General features: G+C 38.0%; 3 protein-coding genes across 3 annotated transcripts; 1 reads left to right on the top strand and 2 right to left on the bottom strand.

Annotated features, from left to right (window-relative positions):
- The first annotated feature begins 3555 nt into the window (after nucleotides 1–3555).
- On the top strand, nucleotides 3556–9386 carry LOC148420107 (alpha-internexin-like). Its single transcript, XM_088422108.1, has 5 exons — nucleotides 3556–3893; nucleotides 4012–4242; nucleotides 5099–5626; nucleotides 7587–7711; nucleotides 8538–9386. Exons 1-5 carry the CDS (start codon nucleotides 3600–3602, stop codon nucleotides 8722–8724), a joined length of 1365 nt encoding a protein of 454 aa, XP_088278234.1. The 5' UTR covers nucleotides 3556–3599; the 3' UTR covers nucleotides 8725–9386.
- Nucleotides 9387–9689: 303 nt separating this feature from the next.
- pcgf6 (polycomb group ring finger 6) lies at nucleotides 9690–16110 on the bottom strand. Its single transcript, XM_088421617.1, has 10 exons — nucleotides 15589–16110; nucleotides 14114–14213; nucleotides 13438–13534; nucleotides 13189–13244; nucleotides 12994–13053; nucleotides 12725–12836; nucleotides 12289–12316; nucleotides 11558–11656; nucleotides 10641–10727; nucleotides 9690–10169 (listed from the first exon to the last, which is right to left on the bottom strand). Exons 1-10 carry the CDS (start codon nucleotides 15649–15651, stop codon nucleotides 10119–10121), a joined length of 753 nt encoding a protein of 250 aa, XP_088277743.1. The 5' UTR covers nucleotides 15652–16110; the 3' UTR covers nucleotides 9690–10118.
- Nucleotides 16111–16527: 417 nt separating this feature from the next.
- On the bottom strand, nucleotides 16528–23565 carry LOC148420109 (RING finger protein 122-like). The gene is made up of 7 exons (XM_088421090.1): nucleotides 23409–23565; nucleotides 22593–23328; nucleotides 21015–21171; nucleotides 20454–20496; nucleotides 20320–20361; nucleotides 19233–19315; nucleotides 16528–17533 (listed from the first exon to the last, which is right to left on the bottom strand). Exons 2-7 carry the CDS (start codon nucleotides 22615–22617, stop codon nucleotides 17395–17397), a joined length of 489 nt encoding a protein of 162 aa, XP_088277216.1. The 5' UTR covers nucleotides 22618–23328; nucleotides 23409–23565; the 3' UTR covers nucleotides 16528–17394.
- Between the last annotated feature and the right edge of the window lie 3553 nt (nucleotides 23566–27118).

The following is a 27118-nucleotide window of genomic DNA, read 5'->3' on the forward strand; positions in this document are numbered from 1 at the left end:
CTTAATTCAATCCCGTCTCATCTGGTCTAAACACTGGACAATCTTTTGCAAATTCACCACAGAACCAGGCTGTCGTCTACACATTTCTACTTTGGTTCAGCCCAAGGTTGTAACCAATGTGCCGTAAAGTTGTCTTCTTTTGAGATATTCTCACATCTCTCAAGACCACAAACGCACACATGCAACGACTTAGGTGCATCTCATTTTTTCAATTCAAAAAACTGGCATCTGCACAGCAGTGTGTAGACTTTCTCGATGCATTGTATGCATGCATGCCTTTGTGCAATGTTTATGGTAAATCATCTTTCAATTATACAGCACTTTTCACCTTAGCTACTCAAAGCACTCCCCAAACTACGAATGGTGCAGCATCAGGAGCAGTGGGAGTTAAGTATCTTGCTCGCTTCGACATTGTCACGATGGTCGGGGATTAATCCCACAGCACTACCACGTTTTCTGTACACATGCACTGCAATAAGGTGTATTTTTTGTTATCCTGTTTAATTAAGTAAAAGTATGTCATTTGATACGGAAAAAAATCACTGCAAGCATTTTTTTTTCTGCAATACTCTTCAGTATAGCATGTATCCATCCATTTTCGACAGTCGCTTATCCTCACAAGGGTCGCAGGCTGGCTGGTACCTATCCCAGCTGACTTCGGGCAGTAGGTCGGGGACACCCTGAACACCAGTTCAGGGATTCGAACAACCATTCACACACCCAATCACACTTATGGACTTTTGGGGAACACACAAAGAAGAACACAGAGAAGTAACACGAACATGTTGAAAGCAAAACGGGGCAAAAAAGAGCGAGAGGTGCTGGCACTGTGAATAATGAAAAGGAGGTCAGTGCCTCCAGGGGTGGAACGATTATGAACACTCAGCTCAAAATAAAGGCACCGATGTTCCACTGGAAAGATTCCACCCAATGTCACAGCAATGACATCATACACCCTAATGGTGGAGGATTCATGATGGGTGGACAGGTGATGAGATGTTCGAGCTGCCCATGTGTTGTCTTTGCTCTTACTTATGCTTCATATATAGTCAAAAGATGCCAAAAAATGCTGTTTTCAAAGATCTACAAAGATAACATTAACTTTATATGTCATTATGGATGACATTTGCAAGGTGTAAAACGGCCTTGCTGCATCTAAGTTGCCTAATATTTAGTTGTCAAGAAGCTAATTGAGGCTTTTTTTTTCCTTTCCTGTGACTACGAGCGAGACTTACCAAGGAAGCCGAACAACATCACGTCAGATGGCGACGGCATGTGGCAAAGGCCAATATCAAAATAAACGCGCCAAATAATACCTGTACATGGATGACACTGTAGTAGCCATAGGAGAGTTTTATTTTGAAGTTGGCCTTCATAACAGTGTTAGTGGAGTGGCTAGATGCCATGAATAAAATCATACTCAATCATTGATTAAGGATGCAAAAAAAATGCCAGTTGTCATCGTAAGATATGGCACAGGTTTCTATCTTTAGCCACTAACTACAGTACAGTTTGTATGCAATGAATGTCATGTATTCAAATGCAGTATTCAAACTCAAATTGAAAAAAGTTTGTAAACGTAACATTTTAACTGATACACAATCTGATAGAATGATGGGGTGAAATAACTTTGATATTTTACTTGATTGCCTTCTATTAAGTGTCGTTTTACTGGTGTGCTGACAAAAAGCGTTCCGGGTGCATAAATTGACATAAACTACAGTGAATGAGTTGATCTTAATGTAAAACATATCAAATAATACATTTTTCCTTTGAAGGCACAAGCTTGTTCAGTAAATGCTGAGCAAAGGGTTCCAATTTTTCTTCCAACTGCACCTAAAAGCAGCAGGAGTCACAGAAGTTTTTGGCTGTATGTGGCAGGCAGGCACGCTGCGCGGTGACTCACAGCTGAGTCAGAGCCTCGTGTCCCCGCCTACACGGCGGTGGTGCCCCCACCCCCCCGACAAACACTACTGTATGCATACTTATAGTATTAAGGATGACCTATTGCACTAAGTACTCCAGTTACAGACTTAATTTAACGACGCACACTACAAGAAGTTTCCATATTTCACATTCAGGAAGCGAAATAGAATAAATCATGGATTTTATTCATCTGATGTGCAACTTCTCTGTCTCGCAATCATATTGTCTACTCTTCAGATATTTGCATTATAATCCACCTGCTCCCTTTAATGGCTCAAACAGCAGCTGTTCGTTAAACCAGATGGTGAAAAACTTCTGCTTGTACTGACCTCCATTGGCGTTCAGATGAAACTGCAATAATGCAGAATAAGGCAACAACGTAATGTTGCTATTATGCTGTTAATTAAAAACACATCAATTGAAAAATACGGTCAAGAAAAGCTACAGTGAATATAAAGTCTACCCAACCGTTTTCAAACGCCACGTCTCTGACAAATAAGAGACCAAGATAAATCATTTAAAATAAAAATTATGTCAAAGATATACAATACACATCAGTAGTCAATCGATTACAGTTTTTAAACTTATTCGTCAGCGAATTTCCCATTATAAATTGTGATCGACTGCATTTTTCAAGAAATCATTTTTCTTAGATGTTGAGTAATACCTTGGAATAAACATAAAATAATCAAATAGATAAATAAAATTAGTAGGAAAATAAGAGTTCATTTTTCAATACTGATGAAATGAAGAAGGAGAACAAAATAGGGCACTTTCCATCCAAGGCAAAAGAGCAAGTGCTTGAGCACCATCTGTAGGCGGAAGGGCCACATTGAAGGTACAGTTGAATAAGTGATTTATAAAAATCCAAAGTGAAGAATAGTTTGTCTAACTGCTGTTCAATTGTTGAGCAGATTTTGGACAGCATTGTGGAAGTTGACATGCTTGATTTTTTTTTTATATTTTGCAAAATATACAGTTTTAAATATGAGTTTATTTATGTCCAGAATATGTGCAGAATAAATCAAAGGTTTTTAAACAACTTTGAATTCAAATGGTCTCAAGTGCATATGAGGTCAAGAAAGTCACGCTATGAACTGTGAACTGAAAGTAGATAGAGGTCATATAGCATCATTCACATCATAAAACTGACTGAGAAAACAAGTTGTGTAAAGCTGTTATATATGCAAAAGGTGCCCGCTTTCAAGAAAGTAAATGATAAAACATCATGTTTCATGAGCAATTTTGTTTACCAAAAAATTTAATCAGTATTTCATTGGAATATTGATCATTTACGTGTAATTGTACAATTCAGGTAATTTTTAATGAGGAAAAAATACTGGGACTGACTGAGACTGTACCTGTATTGCTTTGACACCAAATTAGAGTACTGATGTGAGCGCTGCACAATGACGGACAGTTCCATTTTTACCAGACCATAAGATAACGTTTTGAAATGTCCGAGGTTATGTTTTTGGGTATGTAATGTGTCTATTCAAACGGTGTTGCTATTTTCAAGACTAGAGAACATGGGTCAACCTTTTGTTTTCTTTTGTTTTGTGTTAACATTCTATCCCCAAATATGAAATGGTTCGCTCCACCTGTAGCTGTTGCTTAAAGCTGCAGCAAATCTCTTCTAAGTCTCTCACTTCGAGCTCGGACTCACAGTAAAGATGAACTACAGAGACCGCTCCACTTCATCATCCTACCGGAAGATTTTCGGGGATTCTTCTAGGTTCTCCGCCTCCTCTTCCCGTCTGAGCACCTCCATACCTCGGGTCACCCCGGGGCTCAGGTCCATGGCTGTTTCACGGAGCAGCACCTCTTCTATGGGCATGTACAGACGGCTGGGCCAACCTCCGGCGTGCTTCTCTCTTGTGGCCACAGACTCCCTTGACTTGACCCAAGCTGCAGTGGTCAATAATGAACTCAAAGTAATAAGAACCAACGAGAAAGAGCAGCTACAGGTAGGTGATTTCATAAGAATTTTTTTTTCGTTTTGTTTTTTACTGTGGACTCAACTGAGGTGGCAGAAGCACTTACTTGAGCAGCTGGTACCAAGGAGGCATTTGTCTTGTTGCACAGGGTCTGAATGATCGCTTCGCTATGTTCATCGATAAAGTCAGACACCTGGAGCAGCAGAATAAAGTGTTGGAGGCCGAGCTGGTGACGCTGCGACAGAGGCAGAGCGAACCTTCTCGGGCCGCTCAGCTCTACCAGCAGGAGATGAGGGACTTGCGGTCCCAGTTGGAGGATCTGAACAGGGACAAGAACCGCATCCTGATTGAGAGGAATAACATTGGAGATGAGCTACAGGTACAAAATGACCCATGACTATCATCAAATGATAAAGAGTAGTCGAGCCATGCTGAATACACTATAGAATGAAAATCTGAATAAAGATAATGCAGTAAAAATTATGATAGAAAAAAGATTTAACATTACGAAAATTAAAACTATATTGCGAGGTGTTCCAAAAAATCAGAAGAATTAAAATTTGAATTTACTATGATTCACAATCAATCCTGTAGACCTCCGTGTGACTACTCCTCCTTGCAACTTAGTTTTTATTGCCATAACATCATGTCTCTACCTACATCAACACAATGTCATTCAAAAAATCATATCAAAGCACTGATTAAGGATTCTAAGAAACAACTAGTCAATTATGCTTTCATTGTATGATACGGCACAAATTTCCAGTGTTCCAGCGTTAGTGCGAGCTGCTGCCTACGGTGCATTTAACACAGTCGAACTCAGAATAAGACAATCAAGTCGTAGTAGTGGATTGTGACGATACTTTGCACATCTTAAAGTTGAAGCATTGCCAATCAAATCATTTTGAATTATAAATCATTTTGAATCAATCGTGAAACGTCTCATAGAATCACGCCAGAATGTTATCGACTCACATGACAGTTGAAGATTCCCACCACTGTAATTTTGGAAAGAACTACTAAAAGACTAAAATCCCCCTTTTCATACTTTCCACCATTAAAAAAAAAATATATATATATATATATATATATATATATATATATATATATATATATATATATATATATATATATATATATATATATATAGTATTACAAGCAAGAAGTGTTCATATTCATTCATGTTTTGTATAGTTTTTTTTTTTTTGCTCACATGTGACTCTTGCTTCCTTTAGAAACTCAATGTAAAATATGAGGAAGAGTTGACTGTCCGTGAAGAGACAGAACAAACCTTGCGCTCCTTCCGGAAGGACGTCGATGACGCTGCGGCCATTCGTCTGGATCTGGAGCGCCGTGTTGAATCGCTGATGGATGAAATCTCCTTCCTAAACAAAGTCCACGAAGAGGAAATTCAGGAACTGAGCAGCCTGATGGAGGCGCAACAAGTCTCCGTAGAAATGGAACTCGCCAAACCCGACCTCACCTCAGCCCTGAAAGAGATCCGCAACCAGTATGAGTCCATTGCCTCCAAAAATCTGCAATCGGCCGAGGAGTGGTACAAGGGCAAGTTTGCCAGCCTGAGTGAGCAGGCCACCAGGAGCAACGAGGCCATGCGGGCGAGCAGGGAGGAGATGAACGAGTTTAGGAGGCAGCTGCAGGCCAAGACTTTGGAGATCGAGACCCTGAGGGGGGCCAACGAGTCTCTCGAGAGGCAGATCGCAGAGATGGAAGATGCTCATAATGGCGAGGTCGCAGCATTGCAGGTATGCAATGTAGTGAACTCCCTAATTGTGGGAGACACGTCCTAGACACGCCCAATTTAAACGGTCAAGAGCTTGGAAAACTTCTACAAATCCGAATGGTCACTAACACATCAAAAGCTCAAGAAATTCAAGCTCTTGAAAATGCACACGGTGAATTGAAGGTCCTTAGAAGTCCTAAAGCATCCACATCTTAAAGATGACTGAGAAAATACCAAGTAATGCAAAGCCGTTATCTGAGAAAAAGGTGCCCACTTTGAAGAATCTAACTTGGAAAACGTTTTCTGTTTTGATTAGGGCTGTCACAGTTAAAATGTTAACTTTGGAGATTAACTCAAGTTTTACATAAATTAAACATGTATTCCTGTAGCGGTTGAACTCTGCTAACTTTGCAAACATAGAAGAGAGTCATGGGCACAGTGACGGGCAAAGATGGACAATTTCGTATAGTTTTATGTTAAAAGGTTGCTCAACAGCTCATTGGAAAATAAAAAAAATCAACGCAGGGGTGCAGGGATGGTCTAAAATTTGCTGATACTAGATGAATGTGTGAGTGTAAAGTAATCAATTACTTTTGGTAATTGTCATACAGTTAATCAACTACCCTTCTAATTAAGTTACTGGAGTACTTTAGTACCTAAAGTAATTGATTACTTTTTATTTACAATTTTTAAACGCACTTTCAGCAAAACACTTGAACATTTGGGGGAAAACAAAAATGAATATAAATATCTGTACTCTTAATTAAAAAGGAAAATATGTCTCTGTGATTGAATAAGTTCAGTAAATATATATTGCAAGCTTTAAAGAAAGCAGCTGTTAAAAATGTGGTTCATTGCAATTCATTATTGGAATTTTTTTTATTAATTAGTTAAAAAATAATCATTTGACAGCATTCATTTTGATTAATATTTTTAGCTACCCAAATATTTCCATCAACATTCCTTTATGTCAAATGAATTAACTAGCAATTTACAATTAAGGATTTTTTTAAATAATGAAAAAAAAACCTCAAACATAAAGACGTTTATGAACTTTTGATTTGTGCTGTATTTTAACTTACTGAAACATGGAAACGTTCCAAAATACACGTTTTATTGTCTGCACACTCTAAGTGATTCAAGCATATTAAAAAAAAAAAAAAAAAAATCCCAGTCACTTGAACCTGACCATACAGCAGCCTGGCAGTGAAGGTTGCTTCCATGTGTCTCCAACTAATAGGATTGAGAAGTTCAAACTCATTAATTATGTCACAGCTTGAGTTCCAGTAGCTTAGAACATCCCTAAATTGTCAATGTCAGGGGCACGTTGAACAGAAATTAGCTTGTCGACATAGCCGATGCATGCCATTGTGATTATCACCCTAAATTTGTTCCGCATTTTCAAAATGCTCACGTCTTGCACTAAATTGAAAGCATAGAATCCATTCCCATTTGTTACATGACCAAAGTATCATATATGAAATATATCCAGTCAATAATGAGCTAGAAGGATGCCAATCATAATGCGAGTCGGCACTTCACGACCATTCTGTTGTCGGCCATTTTCTCTACGAAAATCATTAGCCATTTACAATGGCAGCTGATGTATGAGAATTGTCTTATGATGGTCCAGAAATGTATTTCAGAATTAATTTATACCATCTGGATCTGTCCAGCTGCATTGGCGTTCGAGGGCAACATCACAAACTCCAAATAAAACCACTTCTGTGAGGAAGTCACTCGGGCTTAGACAGCGAAAGTTCTTAGTGAACTGATCCTGTGTATCTAGATTAACCCGGACTGCTGCTAAATTGGATACAAGAAGGCCATCTGTTTTCACTGGCTATTTAAGGAAGTTCAAAGTCAGTAAGCCTCAAAGGTCATGCTTGTCTTTTGAAAGACAAAAGTACCCCCTCAACTTTGTGACCTTTCATAAAGTGTCTTTTCATCCTAACGCTTGAAATCTCTAAACCCTAACCCAGGATACTATTGGTCAACTGGATACTGAGCTGAGGAACCTCAAGGGAGAGATGGCCCAGCACTTGAGAGAATATCAGGACCTGCTCAACGTCAAGATGGCATTGGACATTGAGATAGCTGCATACAGGTGGGCAGACATGAAATGGTATGGCGATGGCATATTAGGATTGCCATGACCAAAATGATTATGATATTATGAATGAATGATCAAGGGTAGAATAATACCGATAAATGTGGCTAAAGCATGACCAAAAACAGCAAAAAGGGATTGTAACTTTAATAGTTATTTTGAATATCTGTTAGCATGATGCCAGGTAAATTAGGCGGCGAGTAGCAGCAGATCATTCGTTTAGTTATTCATTAAAAAAGTCTATAATAGGTAATAATACATGTAAAAACATCTACTGAAGTTTGAAAACCTTGACCTTCAGTGGTCACATATGACCTCATCCACCTCTTAACGCTGCCGTTATAATGGCATAAAAACATAAAGACGTGTCTTTATAGTGACTATAATGTCGTAGTGAATCACATTTCAGGTATTTGAGGATGAACAACATTATCAACGAAGCACAAAATAATCAACTCCAAATGTCTGCAATGCAATATCCAACCAGCCATCAAAAACATTTCAAACTTAATCGTGACCTAGTGAATAGAGCCCGACCAATTGCAGAATGACCTTACCAACAAACTGTATTAAATATATTTTATGATACAAGGTTATGCAAATACCTGCTGTAAATACTTGAGGACATGATTGTAGATGTTTGATGAGCCATAATCGGCAGGCACATTAATTGGTCGGGCATGACAAAAGCATTTAAATATGTGCAAAAACGGAAACCCCAGATTGGCTGGCAAACAAACTCAAAACGTTGAAAAAAATTAATTAAAGAATATAATCAATTTCATACTGTGACTTTAATATATATGTCCTTTCATCCTACAAGGAAGCTGCTGGAAGGCGAAGAAACTCACTTTAACTCAGGAATGTCATTCGGAGCCGCCAGTTACAGCTACCAGGCCCGAGCCCCAGCCGGCTCCCCCAGAAGCAGCCAGCGAGATAAAGACGGAGCCAAGAAGGAAAGCCTCAAGGAGGAGGAGAAAGACCAAGCTGACATCAATTCCAACAACTGAACACGAGGACGCGGGCAGGGAGGGAGACAAATAACACAAACAGTAATTCCTATGTTCTAATCACATACTGTACATGCACAAAATAACACCCCAGAAATCATGCTTTATGTCATTTAATGCTTATGGAGTTATGGAAGCTTTAATTTGGAACGTGTTATTCTCAAAACAACTTATCTGATTTCCTTCTTCCAATAGTGCATAAGTCTGAAACATGTAGAACATTTTTGGACTCTAAAACATTTCTTAAATGGAAGCTTGCATCAAGATGTAAATGAGGCAATGTCAAACTAATATTGGGTATTTTATGTTAAATAATAAACCAGTAATGCTCTAGGATTCTTGTCATTTCTGTGCTGCAAGTGGGGTGGCTTACTAAATAAACCCTTATTAGTAAACAAAAATATACTTTTGTTTGTATGTCACTCAAACATTTCAGATTAGAGCGTTTTCATGAATTGTAGAGAACTCACCAGATTTTGTGTGCAGCTTTCGCTGTAATTTTTGGTTAGCATCGCTCTTGATGTCAGGAAATACTTGGTGGTAGTGGTTGTGAATAAGTGTTAAAAAAATATGACTTTTAATGACATTATTTCACCTCAGTCAACACCTGCTCACTAGTGTATGTGATTCATTTGCACAAAAGAATAAAAAGATTGACTAGGTGCCGTCTGTTCTCTCATGCGACTACCGACCAATTTCCTCTTAATGGAGCACAGCTGACTTCTAAACAACTTAGGTTGTTTAGCATCAAAATGAATTTAATAATATTTTTTCTTTAATACTGTATGTCCCCCATTATAGTCTGTGGAGAAAAACAGAAAATGGAGGCCTGAATAAACAGATACAAGTTTCATCAATTGAAAAATACACTCTTTTATTCAAAGGGATCATAAATACAGAGCAAACAGTACTTGATCAAACCTGATAAAAAAAATTACTTTTCACATTAGTCAATGTCATCATGTATTGTACCCAGAGATGTATTTAAAAAAAAAAAAATAATTCACCGGTCTGCTGATTGTGCACCTGGAACAAAAAGTTTTTTATGTTTTTGTTTGTTTTTTTGAGGGGGGGGGGGGGGGGGGGGACTCAGCAACAAAGGGGTTATTTCTTAAGACAGTTCAGATCTAGTGATCTTTGGCAGCGGTTTTCCTTCAACGACATTTACATTTTCAAATGTTAAAATCAGCTACAACATACAGCACAAAAGTCATTGCTCGAGAACTGCAAAGCATAAAAAAATATACTGTATACTCGTTGTGTCCAGCAAAAAGAGTAAGTCTTGATAAAATTACAGCATAATACTGCTACCAGTAATTTGTTCCAGTTTTGTTATTCATTCATTTTGCAAGATGTATTGTGTACAACTCTATCAATTGATCCATTCTTTCCTTTCACGAAAGACAGGACCAGACCAAACCAAAGTGTAGCACCAGCAGACCATCCTGTGAACCCAATAAAATAACGGGTCTTTTATTATAAGAAGGAACCGTGTTTCTTCTGAAACAAATACAGTAAATGACCTCTCTGTGCAGACTAAATGTCAACTTGTTTCCCTTGGTTATAGTGATGCGTCTCTTAGTGAGGACCAGGTGAAAAGATCACTTTTTTAGCTTAGGTGAGGGTTTTTGCCACAAGCCACTTTGCAATTACAGCTTGCGTCATTGGGCCATTATGACTTTGAAATCAGATGAATTCAATCATCTCATTGTCTTATAACATAGTGTATACAAACCTAAATGAGAGAATTCGTTTAAAAAAAAAAAAAAAACAGGTGACATTAAGGTGTATTTATTTTTGTTATTCTTGGCAAGGCAACCAGCAGTGATTTATCAAAAATGGATGTAAAAATGTGCAAACACATAACAGAAAAAACACTTTAGAAGAGTTTGTAGTGGTAAAATGGTGACGCTTACCTGCAAAGCCTCTGCTCCCATTGAATTCTGTACATCTTTCAGTGACTGATAGTGATCCAGGAGATGATCTCCACAAACCACGTCTACCTATAAGTCACAAATTAACTCATTCAGTACCATTGGATGCACAAGATCCATTTTTACCGGGCTGGCAATAAGTACATTCATACTTAGTGCCAATGAGAGCTACCTAACTTAAAAATCCATTTTAAAATGGATGACATGAGTGAGTTCCTAAAACCAATGGAAAAATGTTAACATAGGAGGATAAAGTGGAGATAGATAATTACAAGGTAACAAAAATTGGTTCTAGTAGGAATATCATATGTAACATTGACTTTTAACCATGGGTTAGTAATCCTCCATCCTTCCTTACATATGTCGCAACAGGAAGCGCTAAGGCCAAGAAATCAAGATAAGCTGCTAATCCTAGTTCAAGTACGACAAAACACACACTGTCTGAATCTGAATGCAAAACTGATCACACAATGCTCAATGAGTGTAAAAGAACCCAGTCATATGTACCCAGGCTATAACTTATAGTTATCGTCCAAGCATTTGGCTCTCTTTAAATTCCTCGGGCTATCATTCTACAGGCATACCGGTATTAGCACACACAAAAAAATATATAAATATATATCAACCTTGACACTTGTGGACAAATACATATGCACAGAAGAAAAGAAACTATTCTTGGATCTGGAACTCAAATCAGTGAACAAGAACCTCTGTTAACGTGATTGTTCACATGACTGAAAAAAAATGGTCCCATTCTCTAAAGCTCTGCATTACAATGCTCTGGTCAAGGTCCATGTGACAGTAAAGTAGATTTTGCGCTGACCTTGTCTGAAGCAACATCCAAGATCAAGGTGACTCTGCAGACTGATTAAGCTTGTTAGCAAGCTTGGCCAACTCACCTGGCAAGTTGGGCTGAGTTCCATCTTCTTCCTGATGAACAGCTCCACATGGCGAATGGTGGCTTCCCCTGACACACGCACATACGGCCTCTCTAGTGGCTGGACAGCAATGAGGTACAAGACTACAAATCAAAATGTTTCATTGGGTTATGCAGGGGGTCCTCGGTTAACGACTGATGGGTTCCTATGACGACAGCGTACCTAAATCGCATACAGCTGGCTGAAATGACCTAGAAGTGTCCGCCAATTCAGAGTTGTGTTAGTCATTTTGGTTCTCTCCTATGGGTAGATGAACACGACTAGCAATAGCAACAGTTATTTTTCCTTGCTCTCAAGAGATGACCATCACCAGAAAAAGTAGTCACAAGCAGTTGGAGGATACATTTTTTCAAGCTGGGCTTTTTTTTTTTTTAATGAAGTTAGACAACCCAGTGTATTATTAGTTCAAATTAAGTTTAGTGGCACTGTAAGCTCAATCAGCTGTACCTAGATAAACCCGCGTTTGGAAGCAGTGTGTCAAGGCTGTGCCATTCCACAGTTGAGACCATTGGGGCTGGCTTTTTCAACAGTATACTTTATTATTACACGGGCTTAAATCTCATGCCGCTCATAACTTGTGAAGACAGTCATTGCCGAGGACCCTCTTTTGGTTTGTGTTTGCATATCTGCAAATTGCATTTAAACGCTGATTCAAAGTCTCTGAACAGGCCCTGAAGATGTGAAATGATTACCTTATAGCTGTTTATCCCTTCCTCAGCCCTGAAAGAAAGTTTTCAATCAATACAGGTTTTGTTCAGTGGCTGCCAGGATGACAAACAGCACCATCTGCTGGCACTTCCGATCGAACAAGTATTATCTGCTCCGAGACATACAGTAGGTTGACTCCAGTCCCCGAGGGCCGCAATCCTGCATGTTTTTGATTCTTCTCTCTCAAGCATGCACAGATTCAAATGCAGTAAGCTTTGCAAGATCTTGAAAATTATCTTAATCAATTTGAAGCCTGTGTGTTTGAGAGAGTAGAATGAAAAAAAAAATGCAGGATTGTGGTTATTGAAGACTGGAGTATGAGACCTATGATTTAAGGGGACTTGTTAAAAACGATTTTTTATGTATGTACATGATAAAGAGCAACAGCACCTCCAATACTCCCAAGTCAAGGAAACTCACCCAACAAAGTCCAGCAACAGAGACGTGTCGAGCTCAGATGGAATGTTGAGCACACATTGAGGTGTGGTCTCCTTCTTTGGCTTTTTCAACCCAACAGTTGCTGTAGAGGAGACTACCACAAGGAAAATAAAGAACAGGCAACATTACGGCGACTCCATCAACAAACAGAATCAACGTGAACTGTTTGAAATGCTTAACAGTTTTCATAGGGGTTTTACTAAAATGTTGTCTCACATTCTGTAATACTGCCATTTATGAAACAACTTTACCTGATCTAGGTATCACCAGCCCTCGTTTTTTGTAGAAGTTACACATTTGTTCTTTTTCAACTGCAGCATAAAAAATAAAACACATTGGTAAATAAACTGAAACAAATTGAAAGTACATGCATCCTTAATGTAAAACTAAAAAAAATATGTAAGGCATGTTATTACACTTGCATCATACTTGTATATTATACTTACATTCCTCCAGGAAAGGAACCATTTTGTACACAATATCCTGCAGTTGCCTGTCAGGCCTGTCGAGAGAGAAATTACACACAATATTCACTGACGATATTAAAAAAAAAAAAAAAATATATATATATATATATATATATATATATATATATATATATATATATATATATATATATATATATATATATATATATATATATTCAATGCATATTTATGTATGAGGGCAAATCTTAGAATGCAAAAAAAAAATACCTGATATTATAAAGTGGTTGTGTTTGGTGCACTATAATGGTGCATGACGGACACCTGTTGGTGGAGAAAAAATGCTTCACAATGCAACTTTTGCAAACTAGGGAAAGACAACAACAACAAAAATCCAAGTTAGACTTTCATTATTGTGAAGTAGTAAATACAGATTTGCTTAATTGTTAGAGAACAATTACTTTAATTGGGATACCTTTATTTTGGATTAATTTACTTCAAATACAGGTGAATAGTTATGGCAGCAATTTGATATAGTATCAAGCAAAACTAATGGAAAGGGTCTGGAAATGCTCAACTATCTGATACAGTGATACAGCTGGAAAAAAAAAAGAACAGCAGGATAACAATACTATGGCAATGACTCTTGATGATGGCTCAAGTATTAAGACAAATTTAACCTCACAGAAAATTATCATGCATGCGCATGCAAGGTTGAGTTCAGGTTAGTAAGACTCTCCACGTGTACAGATAATGTATTACATGATGAGCAAAATCCTTTGTGAAGCCTTTGTCCTCATTAAACATTAGTGGTGTTACCAAAATATTTATCCTTACCATGTTACTTTTATGCAATGGGTACTACATCACTTTGTTGGCGTTTTTCATCAGAAGATGACCAAGACAGCAAATATAATCTATAAATTATAATTTTGGATCTACTTACATGTGTGCAAGCATTCTGTGATGGTGGTGGCATCAATGAGGAAGCCGCAGCATAAGCCACATCGGATGTAAGGGTAGAACTGATTGAGTGGTAGCTTGGGCTGTTGATGCCAAAATGAAAACATACTATATCAAATCAAAGGCTACATAATCAATCAGAAAATTCGGCTTGTCGTTATCAAGCCTGATTTTGGAGCGTTTTATGTTCATCCACCCCTTTGAATCCGGTATGAGACTCCAGAAGCAAGCTGGAGAGACCCTTGTACTACCCTGCATCATGGATATATGCAATCGAGGAAAAAGTCCCAGCGTCCACCAGGCGGCTATTTTTCAGGTCCACGAGCAATTTGTGACCAAACAAAAAATCTGCACCAAGTAAGGGGAAAGCAATATCAGCTGTGACAAAGTCCCACACCAATCGTTGGCCTCAAAAACTCAATTCCACATTCTTAGTGCCATATGTGCGAATGGTGGCATCATTTGACATCAAACGTCAAGGATGGGCCATGCACGCTGCCTGCAGCATCTTCTGCCGCGGCAGGTAAAACGCTCCTATGGGCACCAGTGTCACAAAGAAAATCCTACCAAAATAATTTGTCCATGAAGAAAACCAGCCGACGTTCTACACCTGCGCTCACAGCTGCAACCAAACAAAGGCTTTGAAGTTTCTCCGCTGCCGGATATATGCAAAGAGGATGGCACTTCTTAGTTTAACCATTCTTTTTAACCGAATGAGTATTCTGACAAAATAACGCCACAGACATCTTACTGCAGATGGCATTTATCCTAAATAATACATAATAAGCATCCATCTTACTGCAGATGGGATTTATCTTAACCCATTTAAGCCCGTTTTTTTTTTTCCTGGACATGAAAACATTCAAATCATATGCTATTGGTAATCCTTTGAAATAATCAAGAACTTTAAAAAATAAATAAATAAAAAGTAAAATAGTTGACGTAATGGTGGGGAGCTTCGAGGCTGTCATCTTTCTCTCGAAGTGCAACCACAAAGTAAACAGCTCTGGTCAGGTGACAATATTCTTTAAACGTGTGACATTGCACACCTTTCATCTATACATTGTAGTATTTCAGTACTTTATGAAAAATGATTGAAAAATAATTTATAGAGCCTCATAAATTGTATTTTCTTTATGGACACTTTTGTGACCGATGGGTTGAAATGGGTTAAGTAATATATAAGCATCAATCTTACTTCGGACGGGATTTATCTTAAATAATGCATAATAAACATTTATCATCGATAGAATCTTGAAATATCATTAATCTGTCTTGAAAAGGACATAAGAAACTTGGGAGCATAACTTTGCTCAGGATGCCCATTATGAAACTTTATAGCAGCAATGTTCACGTTGAATCTACGAAGTACAACCATGTGAATTAAATAATGACAGGGGTTGTTCAAGAAAAATAAAGCTCAAATCAGTAAGCGCTTACTTAAGAAGAAATAGTTACCTCGTCTTCGGAATCGCTGCCTGATAACCCTTGTCTCATGATACCACATGGAAGCGTTGACATTCCCCAAATCCGCGAACCACGCCGGCATAAAAATAGGAACGATCGCTGGTTTGCGCTTTTAAGTTAGAACAAAAAATGTCGATATGTAAAGCGTAAGCTTTAAAGTATGTTAGGTTTTATTTGGTCAACTTTGTGCAGTAGGATAGTGTAACTTGTTAGCTTTAGCGTGCTACTTGAGAGTCACCCAAACGTAGTAAATTACGCGTGGATGATAACTGTTGTTAATAAATTATTTTCATGCGAGTAATGTGTCTTGGTCGCTTAACTTGTTATATTAATGCTGTGACGGAGTCAAGAAAAAAGCCGCGTAGTATGTCAACACGTGTTCTATCTATTTTGTGTTCGCGGTCTTCTCGGCGACTTAGGAAGAAATTAAATAGTTGTACTTCCGGTCAGCAGTTTTCACAATAAAGTGCATCTGTCTGTCGGCGTTTCATCAATGTTGTGGCTTTTGCCGTTTAGAGGGTTTTTGTGTTGTTGTTTGTTATGGCTAAAACTACAGTGCCTTAGCCTATGGTGACGACGGATTTCTTAAGATTCTAATCCTTTATGACGCCAGAAACAAGCCACAAGAAACTAAAACCCACGAAGCCCTTTCAACTTCACCAAGTCATCGATTAAGTGCATTTGATCAGCTCTAACATTGATCTGTGCAACCGGAGAACTCAGTGGAGCTCTGCTTACTTTTTAGATTTAACACCGTTTTGCGTCACCTTTGTGCACCCAGACTGCAAAACAATGTCACTGGGTTGATTTGAACAAATGTCCCCGTAAAGCCCTCCTCCACAAACCCCAAAAGCAAGCTCCTAGAGACAACAGTATCAATTAATTGCAGAGATTAACACCATATCCACACCGAAAAGAGAGCAACACAGATTTCATTGCTTGGATTTATTTAAAAAAAAATCCATCAGTACATACATACAGTACATACATACAGTACATACATACATACATACATACATACATACATACATACATACATACATACACACATACATACATACATACATACACACGTAAAATTCAATACTGCGTATCTGTTCAGATGTCTACTAATTAAAAGGAGATTAAACTTGAAAGGCTAATTAAGTGTCATCAATTTTATAAATAAGGAAATAAATGTGAAGGTGAATACACTTTTTAAATCTAAATTAACTTTGGTTCATCATAATGGGCCATCCATCTATCCACGCCTCTATTGCACAACTTTTCCTTATTTGGATTGTGGGCAAGATGGAGACTATCCCTGCTGGCTTTAGGCGAGGGGCAGGGTACATCCTGAAATGGTCGCAAGCCAAACGCAAGTCAAAGAGGCCAGTTTTTCTTTCCATTAACCATAGTACAGATACCTAGGAGTGCTAGTTATTGTACATTTATTTTTTTATTTGGCTTTGGTGCTTCACAAATTCACGAGACAAATAACACGTGAAATGTGGCCATTTACTTGAATGTGACTGTGGTGTAGCTTTAAAAAATCAAAAAACATATCAGGCTGTAAGTTAGAGGACTGTAGTCGTCATGGAATCTAAAATTGAGAAAAAACCCACTGTTTCTCTGAAAGATAGAAGGAAATCGGTGCTAAATAATGCTTTTACTTCATATTTATAAATGCTCATCACAGAACATATTCACATATGAATAAGTCCTTCTGTTAATAGGGTTGTATAGTAAAAATGTAACTGTCTGTATTACAGTCTGTATGATAGAAGAAATAGGTGTAGATCTGCCATGCTATGCACATCATATTTGCGGTCCCTCTCGGACTTCCAGAAGATGCTGTGGCTGCTCGACAGCTTGTGAAGGTCCAGGCTGGAGGCGGCATATTGGCTTGTTGCACATGGGGCATACACTACGGATCTCTAACCATTTCAGTAGACACCTGAGAAAAACAAATGACAAATCAAGTATTTATCTTTTCTTTTCATTTAATTTAAATTATAGCCAACTCTGGGGGTTTCAAATTTGTCACTTGCTCTTTTAACTACAAATGACATGACAGAAGGGATACACCAAATTTGCGGCCACTGATCATTTCTGAAAGTAGAGAGAAAACGTATTAATTGTTTTTGGCTGAAAGACAACTAAAACGGAAACCCCATCCGAAAAAAAGATGTTGTAATGGCAGTACAACCGCTGTCAGCAAGCTTCTGTCTGAACTCAGCTGAATGTTTCAATGGTGCTCTAGCGCCCTTCATTGACCAGATGCCACCAGGTTTTACCATTACTGATCACCTTACCTTTGATGATGAGAGCTAGTTCTTAAATACTGATTAATGGGAAGGGCACTAATGAAAACATTTCCCGCAAGGCTCACAGGCTTGCTGGTGCCTATCCCAGCTGACATTGGGTAGTTGACGGCGGACACCGTCTGGTTGCCAGCCAATTGCTGAGCACACAAAGACGAAAAACCATTCATGCACCCAATCACACCTACGGACAATTTAGTGTGTCCAATACACCTGCCATGCATGTTTTTGGAGTGTGAGAGGAAGCCGAGTGCTCAAACAGAAGCCACACGGGCTCGGGGAGAACATGCAAAGTCCCATCAGGAAGGCCAGAGCAAGGGGTAGATTTGAACTTGGGTCCATGAACTGTGAGGCAGATGTGCTAAACACCAAGTTAGTCATTTAATTACTTTATCATAAAAGTAACGGTTTATAATTTCGAGCTATAAGGATTCTGCTTGACAACGGCGATTCATGAATATTAATTCAATGACAGATGATCATCTTAAAGATTTTTCATGATAAAGAAGAAACTTGTAAATATTAAAACACATTACATGTTTTTAAGTTTTTTTCTAGAAGTCAGGGGTTTCAAACAAATTTTTGGTGTGGCTACATTGTAATTATGGCCGTTATGACTGTGACCCCAAATAAATGTATGATCGTCTCACATTACATAAAATGTATGTAATATGAGGCGAAAATATTTAAATTGCCGTAAACACAACGAATGGATTTATTATTTTAGAAATAGGAGGTGTGTAAAATTTTGTTCAAACATACGCACTCCACATAAAATTGTGTGGTGGGCCAGGGCCCTGAGTTTGACAGCTGTGCTATAAGACTTTTCCGGTGTTCACAGTTTCAAATGAGCAGTTTTACAACATCCCAAGGAAATAACAACAATCAACCATCATCACTTGCTGAGCTATTTTTATAACAGGCCTACATATACTCATGTGATCCGTGGGGGCTAAAACATTAGTAACCCCTGGTCTAAATGACAATTTAAATGTTAAGCTAAAACAAAAAGTCACATTTTCAATGCAGTGCTACATGACCAGACAAAATGATTGTAGTTACATGAATCATATGCCTGTTCAAACATGCAAGGAAGTAGCGCAGTTAGGAATGTGCTCATTTTTGTCTCCAGCTCTCTGACAAAATAGCCAAGCCTTTCTCTGCTCTACTATACAACAAAATATTATTTCTATGAACAGGTCAGTGAAATTTTTCAGCATGTCGTTTGTAAAGGTGCTTTAAGGAATCATTTGAAGTTGAATTTGGAACTGATGTGCTCATTCATTTGTGCGTTTGTGTCAAATACCGATGCTTGGCAACAACAGAACTTACTTCTTATGAAAAGCATGGGAACATGGGCACACTCCAAGCTCATCCCGGCTGCGAAACTCTTCTAAACACACAGCACATGTTTGCTGCAAGGTAGAAAAGGAGAAAGGATTTGACATATTGTATGGAATAACAATTGGTGTCAATATCAAATGGCCTTTATCGCAATCACAAGTTTATGCAGTCTATGTGTAGTGACGCATACATTACACACAATTGGTTATATTATTGTCAAGCTACAGGGGAGAACTGACGTAAAATATGCTTCCAAAGTCTAAGACTCATGGAGCTAGAATAGTCACCTAGCTTGACCTCACACAAGATGTCAGAAATTCTCAAGACTTCAGCTCACTGAGCAGCAAAAGGATTCGCCCTCAGACTGTGTTTTCCTACTTTATGGCACCACCAGAGAATGCTAGCCATGACAAAGCAGCATAATGTGTTGATGAACTTGCAACAACCTAAGAACTCGAATTTAAGTTATGCTCACAAATAACATTGCACATTGTGCATAGTGCTGAAAATGTATCTTTTCCACTTCACAACTATGTTGAAACTGAATTTCAGGGTGTTAAATTTAATGTCGCACAGGTAGAATGTGAACTAGAAGAGAAAGAAAACATTTGGAAGGAGCTAGACCGGGGGTGTCCAAAACTGGTCCTCAAAGATAATATCCTCCATGTTTTCCAGGTTTCTTTGCCCAACACACCTAATTCAAGTGATCGAGGAGCTGATGCAGGTTACTCGCCCTTGAGGACCAAGTTTAGACACCCCTGAGTTTAGACAAAGTCATTTTGAGCATCTCTGGCGAGGAGAGACTCTGGATTAGTTCAAATTGTAAGGAACATGTCAGTGAAGGAAACTGTCGTGATGAAAATGTCATTGGTAAATTTGGTATCCAGGAAAAGGACATGAAGGGTCAGTTATAGGGGGACTTTGTCAGCGGATGGAAATGACCATAGTGAACACTTTTTTCTATTGAGGAATGTTGGAGGAATTCTGTGGAGGAATGTTTAGAAAGGTGGAGGCATACACTGGAAAGAAAAGAAATGAAGATTATGGCGCTAAATTTTGTCCAAACTGAACTTACCCCAAGAAGGCTGAGTTTCTTCCCTGCTCCTTTTAGAACAACCTGTTGGCAAGCAGCAATATCAAAACACATTCTTTATACAATTATAATCGTATATAGTGTGATTTAGTGCAACTGTTCCATTACTGTATTACCTCATTATAGCCATAGTGTTCTCTTGCACCTTGCCGCCTAAGTCTGTAGAAACACAGTGACATTTATTATGTAATCATTTAGTAACCCATACCCATGAAAACTACACAGCATGCACTCTGGACTTGCTAACCAGTCATAATCCCAACATGTCTAGTCGTGCCTCATGAATCAACAGCGATAATCCCTCAAGTCTTGGAATTCACACAAAGGCCAATTCATGTAAGGGCCTGTCCATCCAAGCTCACCCCAAGTGACATCTTTCAGATTTGCCAAAATTTTGTTAGAACAGATGTTAGAATTGAATGTTTGGTGTTAGATATTTTTGGGTTCAGAGAGCAAATAAACTTTTCGTCTTCTAGTACTGACAGTCCACGTGGAAAAGGTTATGTAATAAAACTTTTTTTTTCTCGGTTCTTTTTATTCAGAATGGCTCTGTATTTGGCACTTGTATTTGTTGGTTAAGTCTACCTATCACGCAGTTCAAACGTTTCTCACCAGTTGGTTCAAAATGACTAATCGCAGTTGTGAGTTCTTTGTAATTGTTGTCTACTATCACACACCTGAACAGGTAGCAGCAGAAAATGAGGCTGAGCATTAGAATAAAAAGACCAATGCCCAGGATGATGATGTAAACATTGAGCGGCAACTGGAAGAGCTCTTCAGTCGTCATCTTGCAAGAGGGGTCAGAGTTCTGCAATGCAAGGTCACACCGACACCCTGAACAGATGGAGAAAAAGTATATTTGTAATAGTTTAGCAAGGCATATCTTATTAAGCAACTCCAGAAGATCGATTCCATACATCAAAATCGCTTCACTAATGATAAATTGTATCCATAAAAAACAAATATAAAACTGACAATTTGGCGATATATATATATATATATATATATATATATATATATGTATATATATATATATATATATATATATATATATATATATATATATATATATATATATATATATATATATATATATAGCATTAAAGAGTAATGACAACAACATCTTAAAAATGTATATAATATGCATGCAATGTGTAATAGTGTGGACAAATTCTTCTGTGGTATTTATTTAGTGAAGGCTCAAAAATATTTTGGTCCAGAGACAAGACATTTGCTATGATGCAACCTTACATGTGTTGATAAATATAATCTTATGAACTTGCACAGCAAGGGAAGAAGGATTCAAGTAACTTTTATTATTATTGTGCAGTTATAGGGACTGAATAGAAGCATGTGCACTATTTTTGATGATACTCCATCACTATGGTGCAATATGTTTGATTTCCAGTTCTATGGTCATCATCATATTTCCCCTCTTGGCCATCACTGGGACGCATACAAAAAGCACATGCATACTGTACATACTGTACATCTATCCATCAGGGATATGGGTGAGCTTGAGTCTATGCCAGCTGACTGGGCAAAGGAAAGGGACTGGTAATCAGCCAATGACAGGGACCATAAAGACAAACAAGCGCTCACATTCAAATTCAAACCAATGGACAATTTAGTTTTGAAACTAGCCTATACCATGCATGTTTTTGAAATGTGGGAGCAAGACCATTCACACATGCAAACGCCACATATAATGTCCTGTCAATTGCCAGCGACATCCACTTAAACCCTTGTTCACCCTGCCTCTGGTACTCATCTGAAGAAAACGGTCATAATTCTCATCTGACTTTATGTCACTATCAAAAGAAAACATCTTTCGTTTTAATCATTTCCAACACACGGTGAGAGAGGTAAGAAAGGTTCAAGGGTCAAATGACTGCATATTTATTTTCAGAACTCTCGCAGACTATATTTTCATCTGGTCTTTGTGGTTTTGCCTTTCATTCATTAAGTGATATTTATACAGATTTTAAGAGCAGCTTTTCAAAAATAGCAAGGGACAAAAGCCAGCCCATTCAAACAATAATCTTCAAATTTTCATGCATTTAATCTCTTATGTATGCTAACAATGCAATCCCTGAAAGTTTAAGGATTTGTTGCATTTAATTTGAACAGTTAAGTCAATGGGATGCTTCGATATCTTGTAGTCCCAGAATTTGTAAAATAAACTGCATTGTGAGAAAAGTAACACAGTAATGACTATTGAGCAATGCTTAAAACTTGTAAATGTAAAAACTTACCGTTACACCACTGGAAAGGTTGCATCAAATTCTATAGATTGTACAGATGTCAAAAGTCTGAAAATTATTTGGAGAGGTCAACCACTGTAATTCCCCAAAGAATAAATTTTAAGTTGATAGCTTCCACTTCTTAGGGCCACAGTAATGTATCTCCCCAAAACAAGGGATGTAACAATGAGTTGGATTCTTGTCGTCGGGAGGGAACCAGTTTCTCAAGAGGTTCTCATTTGAGTAACAAGCTGCTTATTTGTCCTCCAATTGTTCTGTCACTGATGATTCACCAAAAAATGTAGCACAAACATCCTAATTCCCATGAGATGGAACAAGAATCCTTAAATGTCCTTGTCCAGCGTCACAGTGACAACAAATTTTGAAGGACGGAGGCATGTGGGAAAACGATGAAAATATCTGGATTTAAAAAAAAAAAAAAAGATTCAGTTCCCATCTAGCACTGTCTTTGCAGCTTTAGTGAGCAATATCTGCGTTGTGCTTGGTCTCCCACTCAAAACATTGTCACAAGGCTCTCTCCCTCCCTTCGTTCTGCTCCGCTTTCCTGTCTTCTCTCTTGTTTTAGATTTTCACGTCGCTTTCTTCCTCTCTGGCTGTGAAAACCTGCCGTGGCCAATTATGGAGATGCGAAGGGAAGGGACATGGATGGCAGCAACACAGCCAGCCAAGCAAGCAACCTCGGTGTTCTTGTGGAAAGCAGCTCTTCATCTCTTCACCTGCATTCTTGCTGCGGAGGCACAACACAAAGGAAGTTTGTATGGTAAAACAAATTTATGTCGTCGGCATTCCGTTATTCCATTTGCTCACCCACTCCTGTCGATCCTCACCGTCCTCGTCTCTCTTTCTTTACTTCATGTCTGTGCTCTCAGTTTGTAAACAGATCCATGCTCATGTGATTCGCTCTGCATCACAGCTCTGCTTTCACTGCCCCCTCCTTCCTGCTCCTTCTTTCTCTCCTTCTCTCTCCCCGCCTGCCTGACACCCCTTTTAAGCTTTTCCTTCCACCTCTGCAACTTTTTTCTCCGTCCTTCAAAGCTGCAAGCTTTTATTGAACAACGTTTAAGAAAACAGACGTGAGAACTTACAGGAGCGTTGGAGCAGCCAATGTGGAGTAAATGTTATTGACGTGTCAAGCTCGTTCGAACGTTCATGAAAATACGTTCAAACGACCACGTAGACTGCTATAAACAGCACTTTGCCCATGCAGTGGAGAATTGATTTGCGCAAGCACAAATATATATCTATCATTTTTTTATTTGCATTTTACCAACATTGTACCAATGTGTTTAATACTTAAATAATGTTATGTTAATGTTAAAGTATTTTTGTGGTTTTATTATGTCCTTGCGCATGCACATACCCCGTGGCATTTTGCGCATACGTAAATCAATGCCCGATGGGACAAAATGCTATGTTTTTAGCATGTAGCATACAAGGAGTTTTATAACGTTACACTAGCAAATATGTTTGAACGTGTTGAAGTATGTCCGAGCGTTTGAGCATTTGTAACAACAATGTTTTCTCCTTAGCCTAATGCAAAATATCTGTCCATGTGTGTGTGTGTGTGTGTGTGTGTGTGTGTGTGGGGGGGGGGGGGGGGGGGCATAGTCGAACAAATGAAGCAATATGAAAAAAATCTTTTCAAAGACACTAAAGTAAAAAATAACATGCATCTTTGAGAAATTTTCTCATTTGAATATAATTAACTGGATATAGGATAATTATTTACAACCGATGTGTGTGTGTGGGGGGGGGGGGGCGCTTTAAAAACGTAAAAGGGATTGTGCGAATCATTCGTTTTTTATGTTGTGAAATCCTGTCTGTTTAATTTTGGTTGCCTATATTTTTCATCCTGGATTTTGGACTGAATAGTATTGCAAGATTGCGGTGGAAAGTTGCATAACAAAGAATGCAGCAAGCAAATGTCAAATTTCAGGGACATGAGAAATGCTGACATATTCCAGAAGTCTTGAGCCAAACTAAATAACTTGCATTTATTTTAATAACCAGACGACTTAATTCCTTAATATGTTTTTTTTGTAAATGACATATGCCCAGGCCCTTGTCCCCCAAAAATGAGACACAAAGAGGATTTCTCCAAATGTCACACATTGTGTTGTTTATCACGGACGGTGTAGTGTTGTTGTACCCAAAACTAAGGACAAAAGAATTATTCCGAATAAGTTTTTGAAATAGAGTGAGAAAACAAACGAGAAATTAGTATTAATGATAATAATAGTAATTATTATTATTATTATTATTATTATTATTATTATTATTATTAAATACTTCCATTTTAAAAAAACTCCTGCAGCACCTCCCCTGTGACTTACACTTATGTAGGATGCTATTTCAGCAATTTGGTGGCAGTATCAAGGTATGTGAATTTGTGTTCATACTCCTCAGATAAATTAGCAACTGTAAGACAGAAGTTCTAAACAGTACTCGATCATGCTAGTTAGTTTTTGTCAGTCAGTCCCTCACAATTTCACATCAGAAATATGACAGGAATTTACTATAAGTCATGGTCAGTTAATGTAGGAAAACTGTGAGATAGTAGCATGGAACTAAATCAGTATAGTAGCGTGAATGGTGTATCACATTCAAAACTAATAAAATATATAAAGCTCGAGCGTGTAGGTTTCATATTAGGAAAACTGTGAGATAATAGCATGGATCTAAATCAGCATAGTAGTGAGAATGGTGTATCAGATTCAAAACTGGCATACTCTTTTTGTCCAGCAGAGGTCAGTCAAGATTCACATTTGAAAGCAACAACATGAAACACTAAAAAGCAGAAGATGGCGCTGCGTTTTGTTGATATTTTTCAAGTTGTCCTGTTCGAAAGCATGGACTGGAGTATCGCGTCACCAGTCACGATCACGACCCCCCTTTTTTTCTACAACTACAAGTCAAGCCAAAAACATATGACTGAAGATAATCTGACTTGAATTAAATACATAGCAATTACTTGACTTGGTTTATGTAAAATCATAATGTTTCACAACATGTTTAACCGACTTCCACGTGGTGTTCAACACATGCAGTGTCGTAATATTATATGTAAATAAAGTGTCACGCTTCAACCAGACTAAACAAGCTGTGACCAGCCTTCGCCTGATTCTCCTCGCTCTCCCCCGAGCTTCGCACATGTGTAACAATACATTCCTGCCCGTTTGCTTTGAGGGGAGTTCAATTTGTAAACTTAGTCGAAAGCCAGCTGGACTTTATTTCCTTACGTGAAAATACCTCCGAAAATTAACGTTAAAAAACATTACAACTAGCATTTAACTCATAATAACAATAGCACTAAGTTATAAAGCGCATCTTGATTTGCGGTATAAATCCTGAACGAGAACATTGTATCTAAATGGCACTTCAAATGACTATTCATTTAAAGTGCCATTTAAGGTTTTTTTTTTTTTTTTAACTTTTATTCTGTGAATAAATCAGAACCACACTAGTGGCGCAATTGTGAATGGGACAGTCACCCATCCCATGTTTTAATTCATTTTAAAAAAGTCAGTAAAGTTTCTTATTACAAATAGATTTCTCTCTCTGACAAATTGTATTGAATCCAAGTGTACACAAATCAAGCTGAGAGCATTATGGACAAATGGCATATGTAATGTAGGTTCTCAAATTCATTATTTATCTATACATAATTGTCAAGATCCTGCTCAGGCCAACTGTCATTATATATATATATATATATATATATATATATATATATATATATATATATATATATATATATATATATATATATATATATATATATATATATATATATATATATATATATATATATATATCAAAAGAGGCAGTTCTACTCAAGGCTCTGTGAAAATAAAACATTGCTGTGGTAATGACTTTTAAAAATGTGCAATTAAATCATAGTCAACGGCTTTACAACAAAAGATTTGGGCCTGGTGGAATCCTTATTCCTCCAATGCCAGAAAAGTCAACAAAATGAAATACTAAATTGAAAAACACCTGCTGATTAATTGTATTAGCTAGGCTATTATTTCATTCGTCCAACCCTCTTGACATCAAATTAGGCTGTATTTGGCCCGTGAATGGCCACATGTTACAATGATGTACCCTACAAATGCACCTGCTACGCTTGACAATGCATGTTCATGCTGCATTGCATGTTTAGCAAATTTGCAAGCGAATATTGCCAAAAGAGAACAAGAAATAACGTGACTTAACATAACAACGAGATTGTATCAAACTTCAAAATAACCGTTTAAAAAAAGTAAGCATTGTCGATTGTTGTTCACGTAGTCTTAAATCGTTGTTGCTGGGTGAAGTCCGAGACGCCCTTAAAAAAATCCTCCGTGAATGACTTTGTACTAGGTTGTGTACTGTCTCTCCACTCAACACCAAATCCAGTATTTTTCCATCAAGTAGCGCGCTGGACCACGTGACCAAAGAGAGGGGGGTGAGGGGGGGGTGCTGTCATGTTTGCATCCTCGTTGACAGCAATGCCCCGAGTATGGCTCGGGACGGAC

The sequence above is a fragment of the Hippichthys cyanospilos genome, chromosome 8, assembly GCF_059441005.1.
Source record: "Hippichthys cyanospilos isolate Australia breed blue-spotted pipefish chromosome 8, RoL_Hcya_1.0, whole genome shotgun sequence".
Lineage (NCBI taxonomy): Eukaryota > Metazoa > Chordata > Actinopteri > Syngnathiformes > Syngnathidae > Hippichthys > Hippichthys cyanospilos.

Coding starts and splice junctions, on each gene's coding strand:
- LOC148420107 (XM_088422108.1), top strand. CDS start 3,600: ATGAACTACAGAGACCGCTCCACTTCATCATCCTACCGGAAGATTTTC. Junction 4,243..5,098: donor ACATTGGAGATGAGCTACAG/GTACAAAATGAC, acceptor TGCTTCCTTTAG/AAACTCAATGTAAAATATGA. Junction 5,627..7,586: donor GCGAGGTCGCAGCATTGCAG/GTATGCAATGTA, acceptor ACCCTAACCCAG/GATACTATTGGTCAACTGGA.
- pcgf6 (XM_088421617.1), bottom strand. CDS start 15,651: ATGTCAACGCTTCCATGTGGTATCATGAGACAAGGGTTATCAGGCAGC. Junction 14,214..15,588: donor GCAGCGATTCCGAAGACGAG/GTAACTATTTCT, acceptor TGGCATCAACAG/CCCAAGCTACCACTCAATCA. Junction 10,170..10,640: donor TGGGAGCAGAGGCTTTGCAG/GTAAGCGTCACC, acceptor TTGGGTTCACAG/GATGGTCTGCTGGTGCTACA.
- LOC148420109 (XM_088421090.1), bottom strand. CDS start 22,617: ATGCAACCTTTCCAGTGGTGTAACG. Junction 20,497..21,014: donor TTCTGCTGCTACCTGTTCAG/GTGTGTGATAGT, acceptor GTGTTTCTACAG/ACTTAGGCGGCAAGGTGCAA. Junction 17,534..19,232: donor TCCCATGCTTTTCATAAGAA/GTAAGTTCTGTT, acceptor TGTTTTTCTCAG/GTGTCTACTGAAATGGTTAG.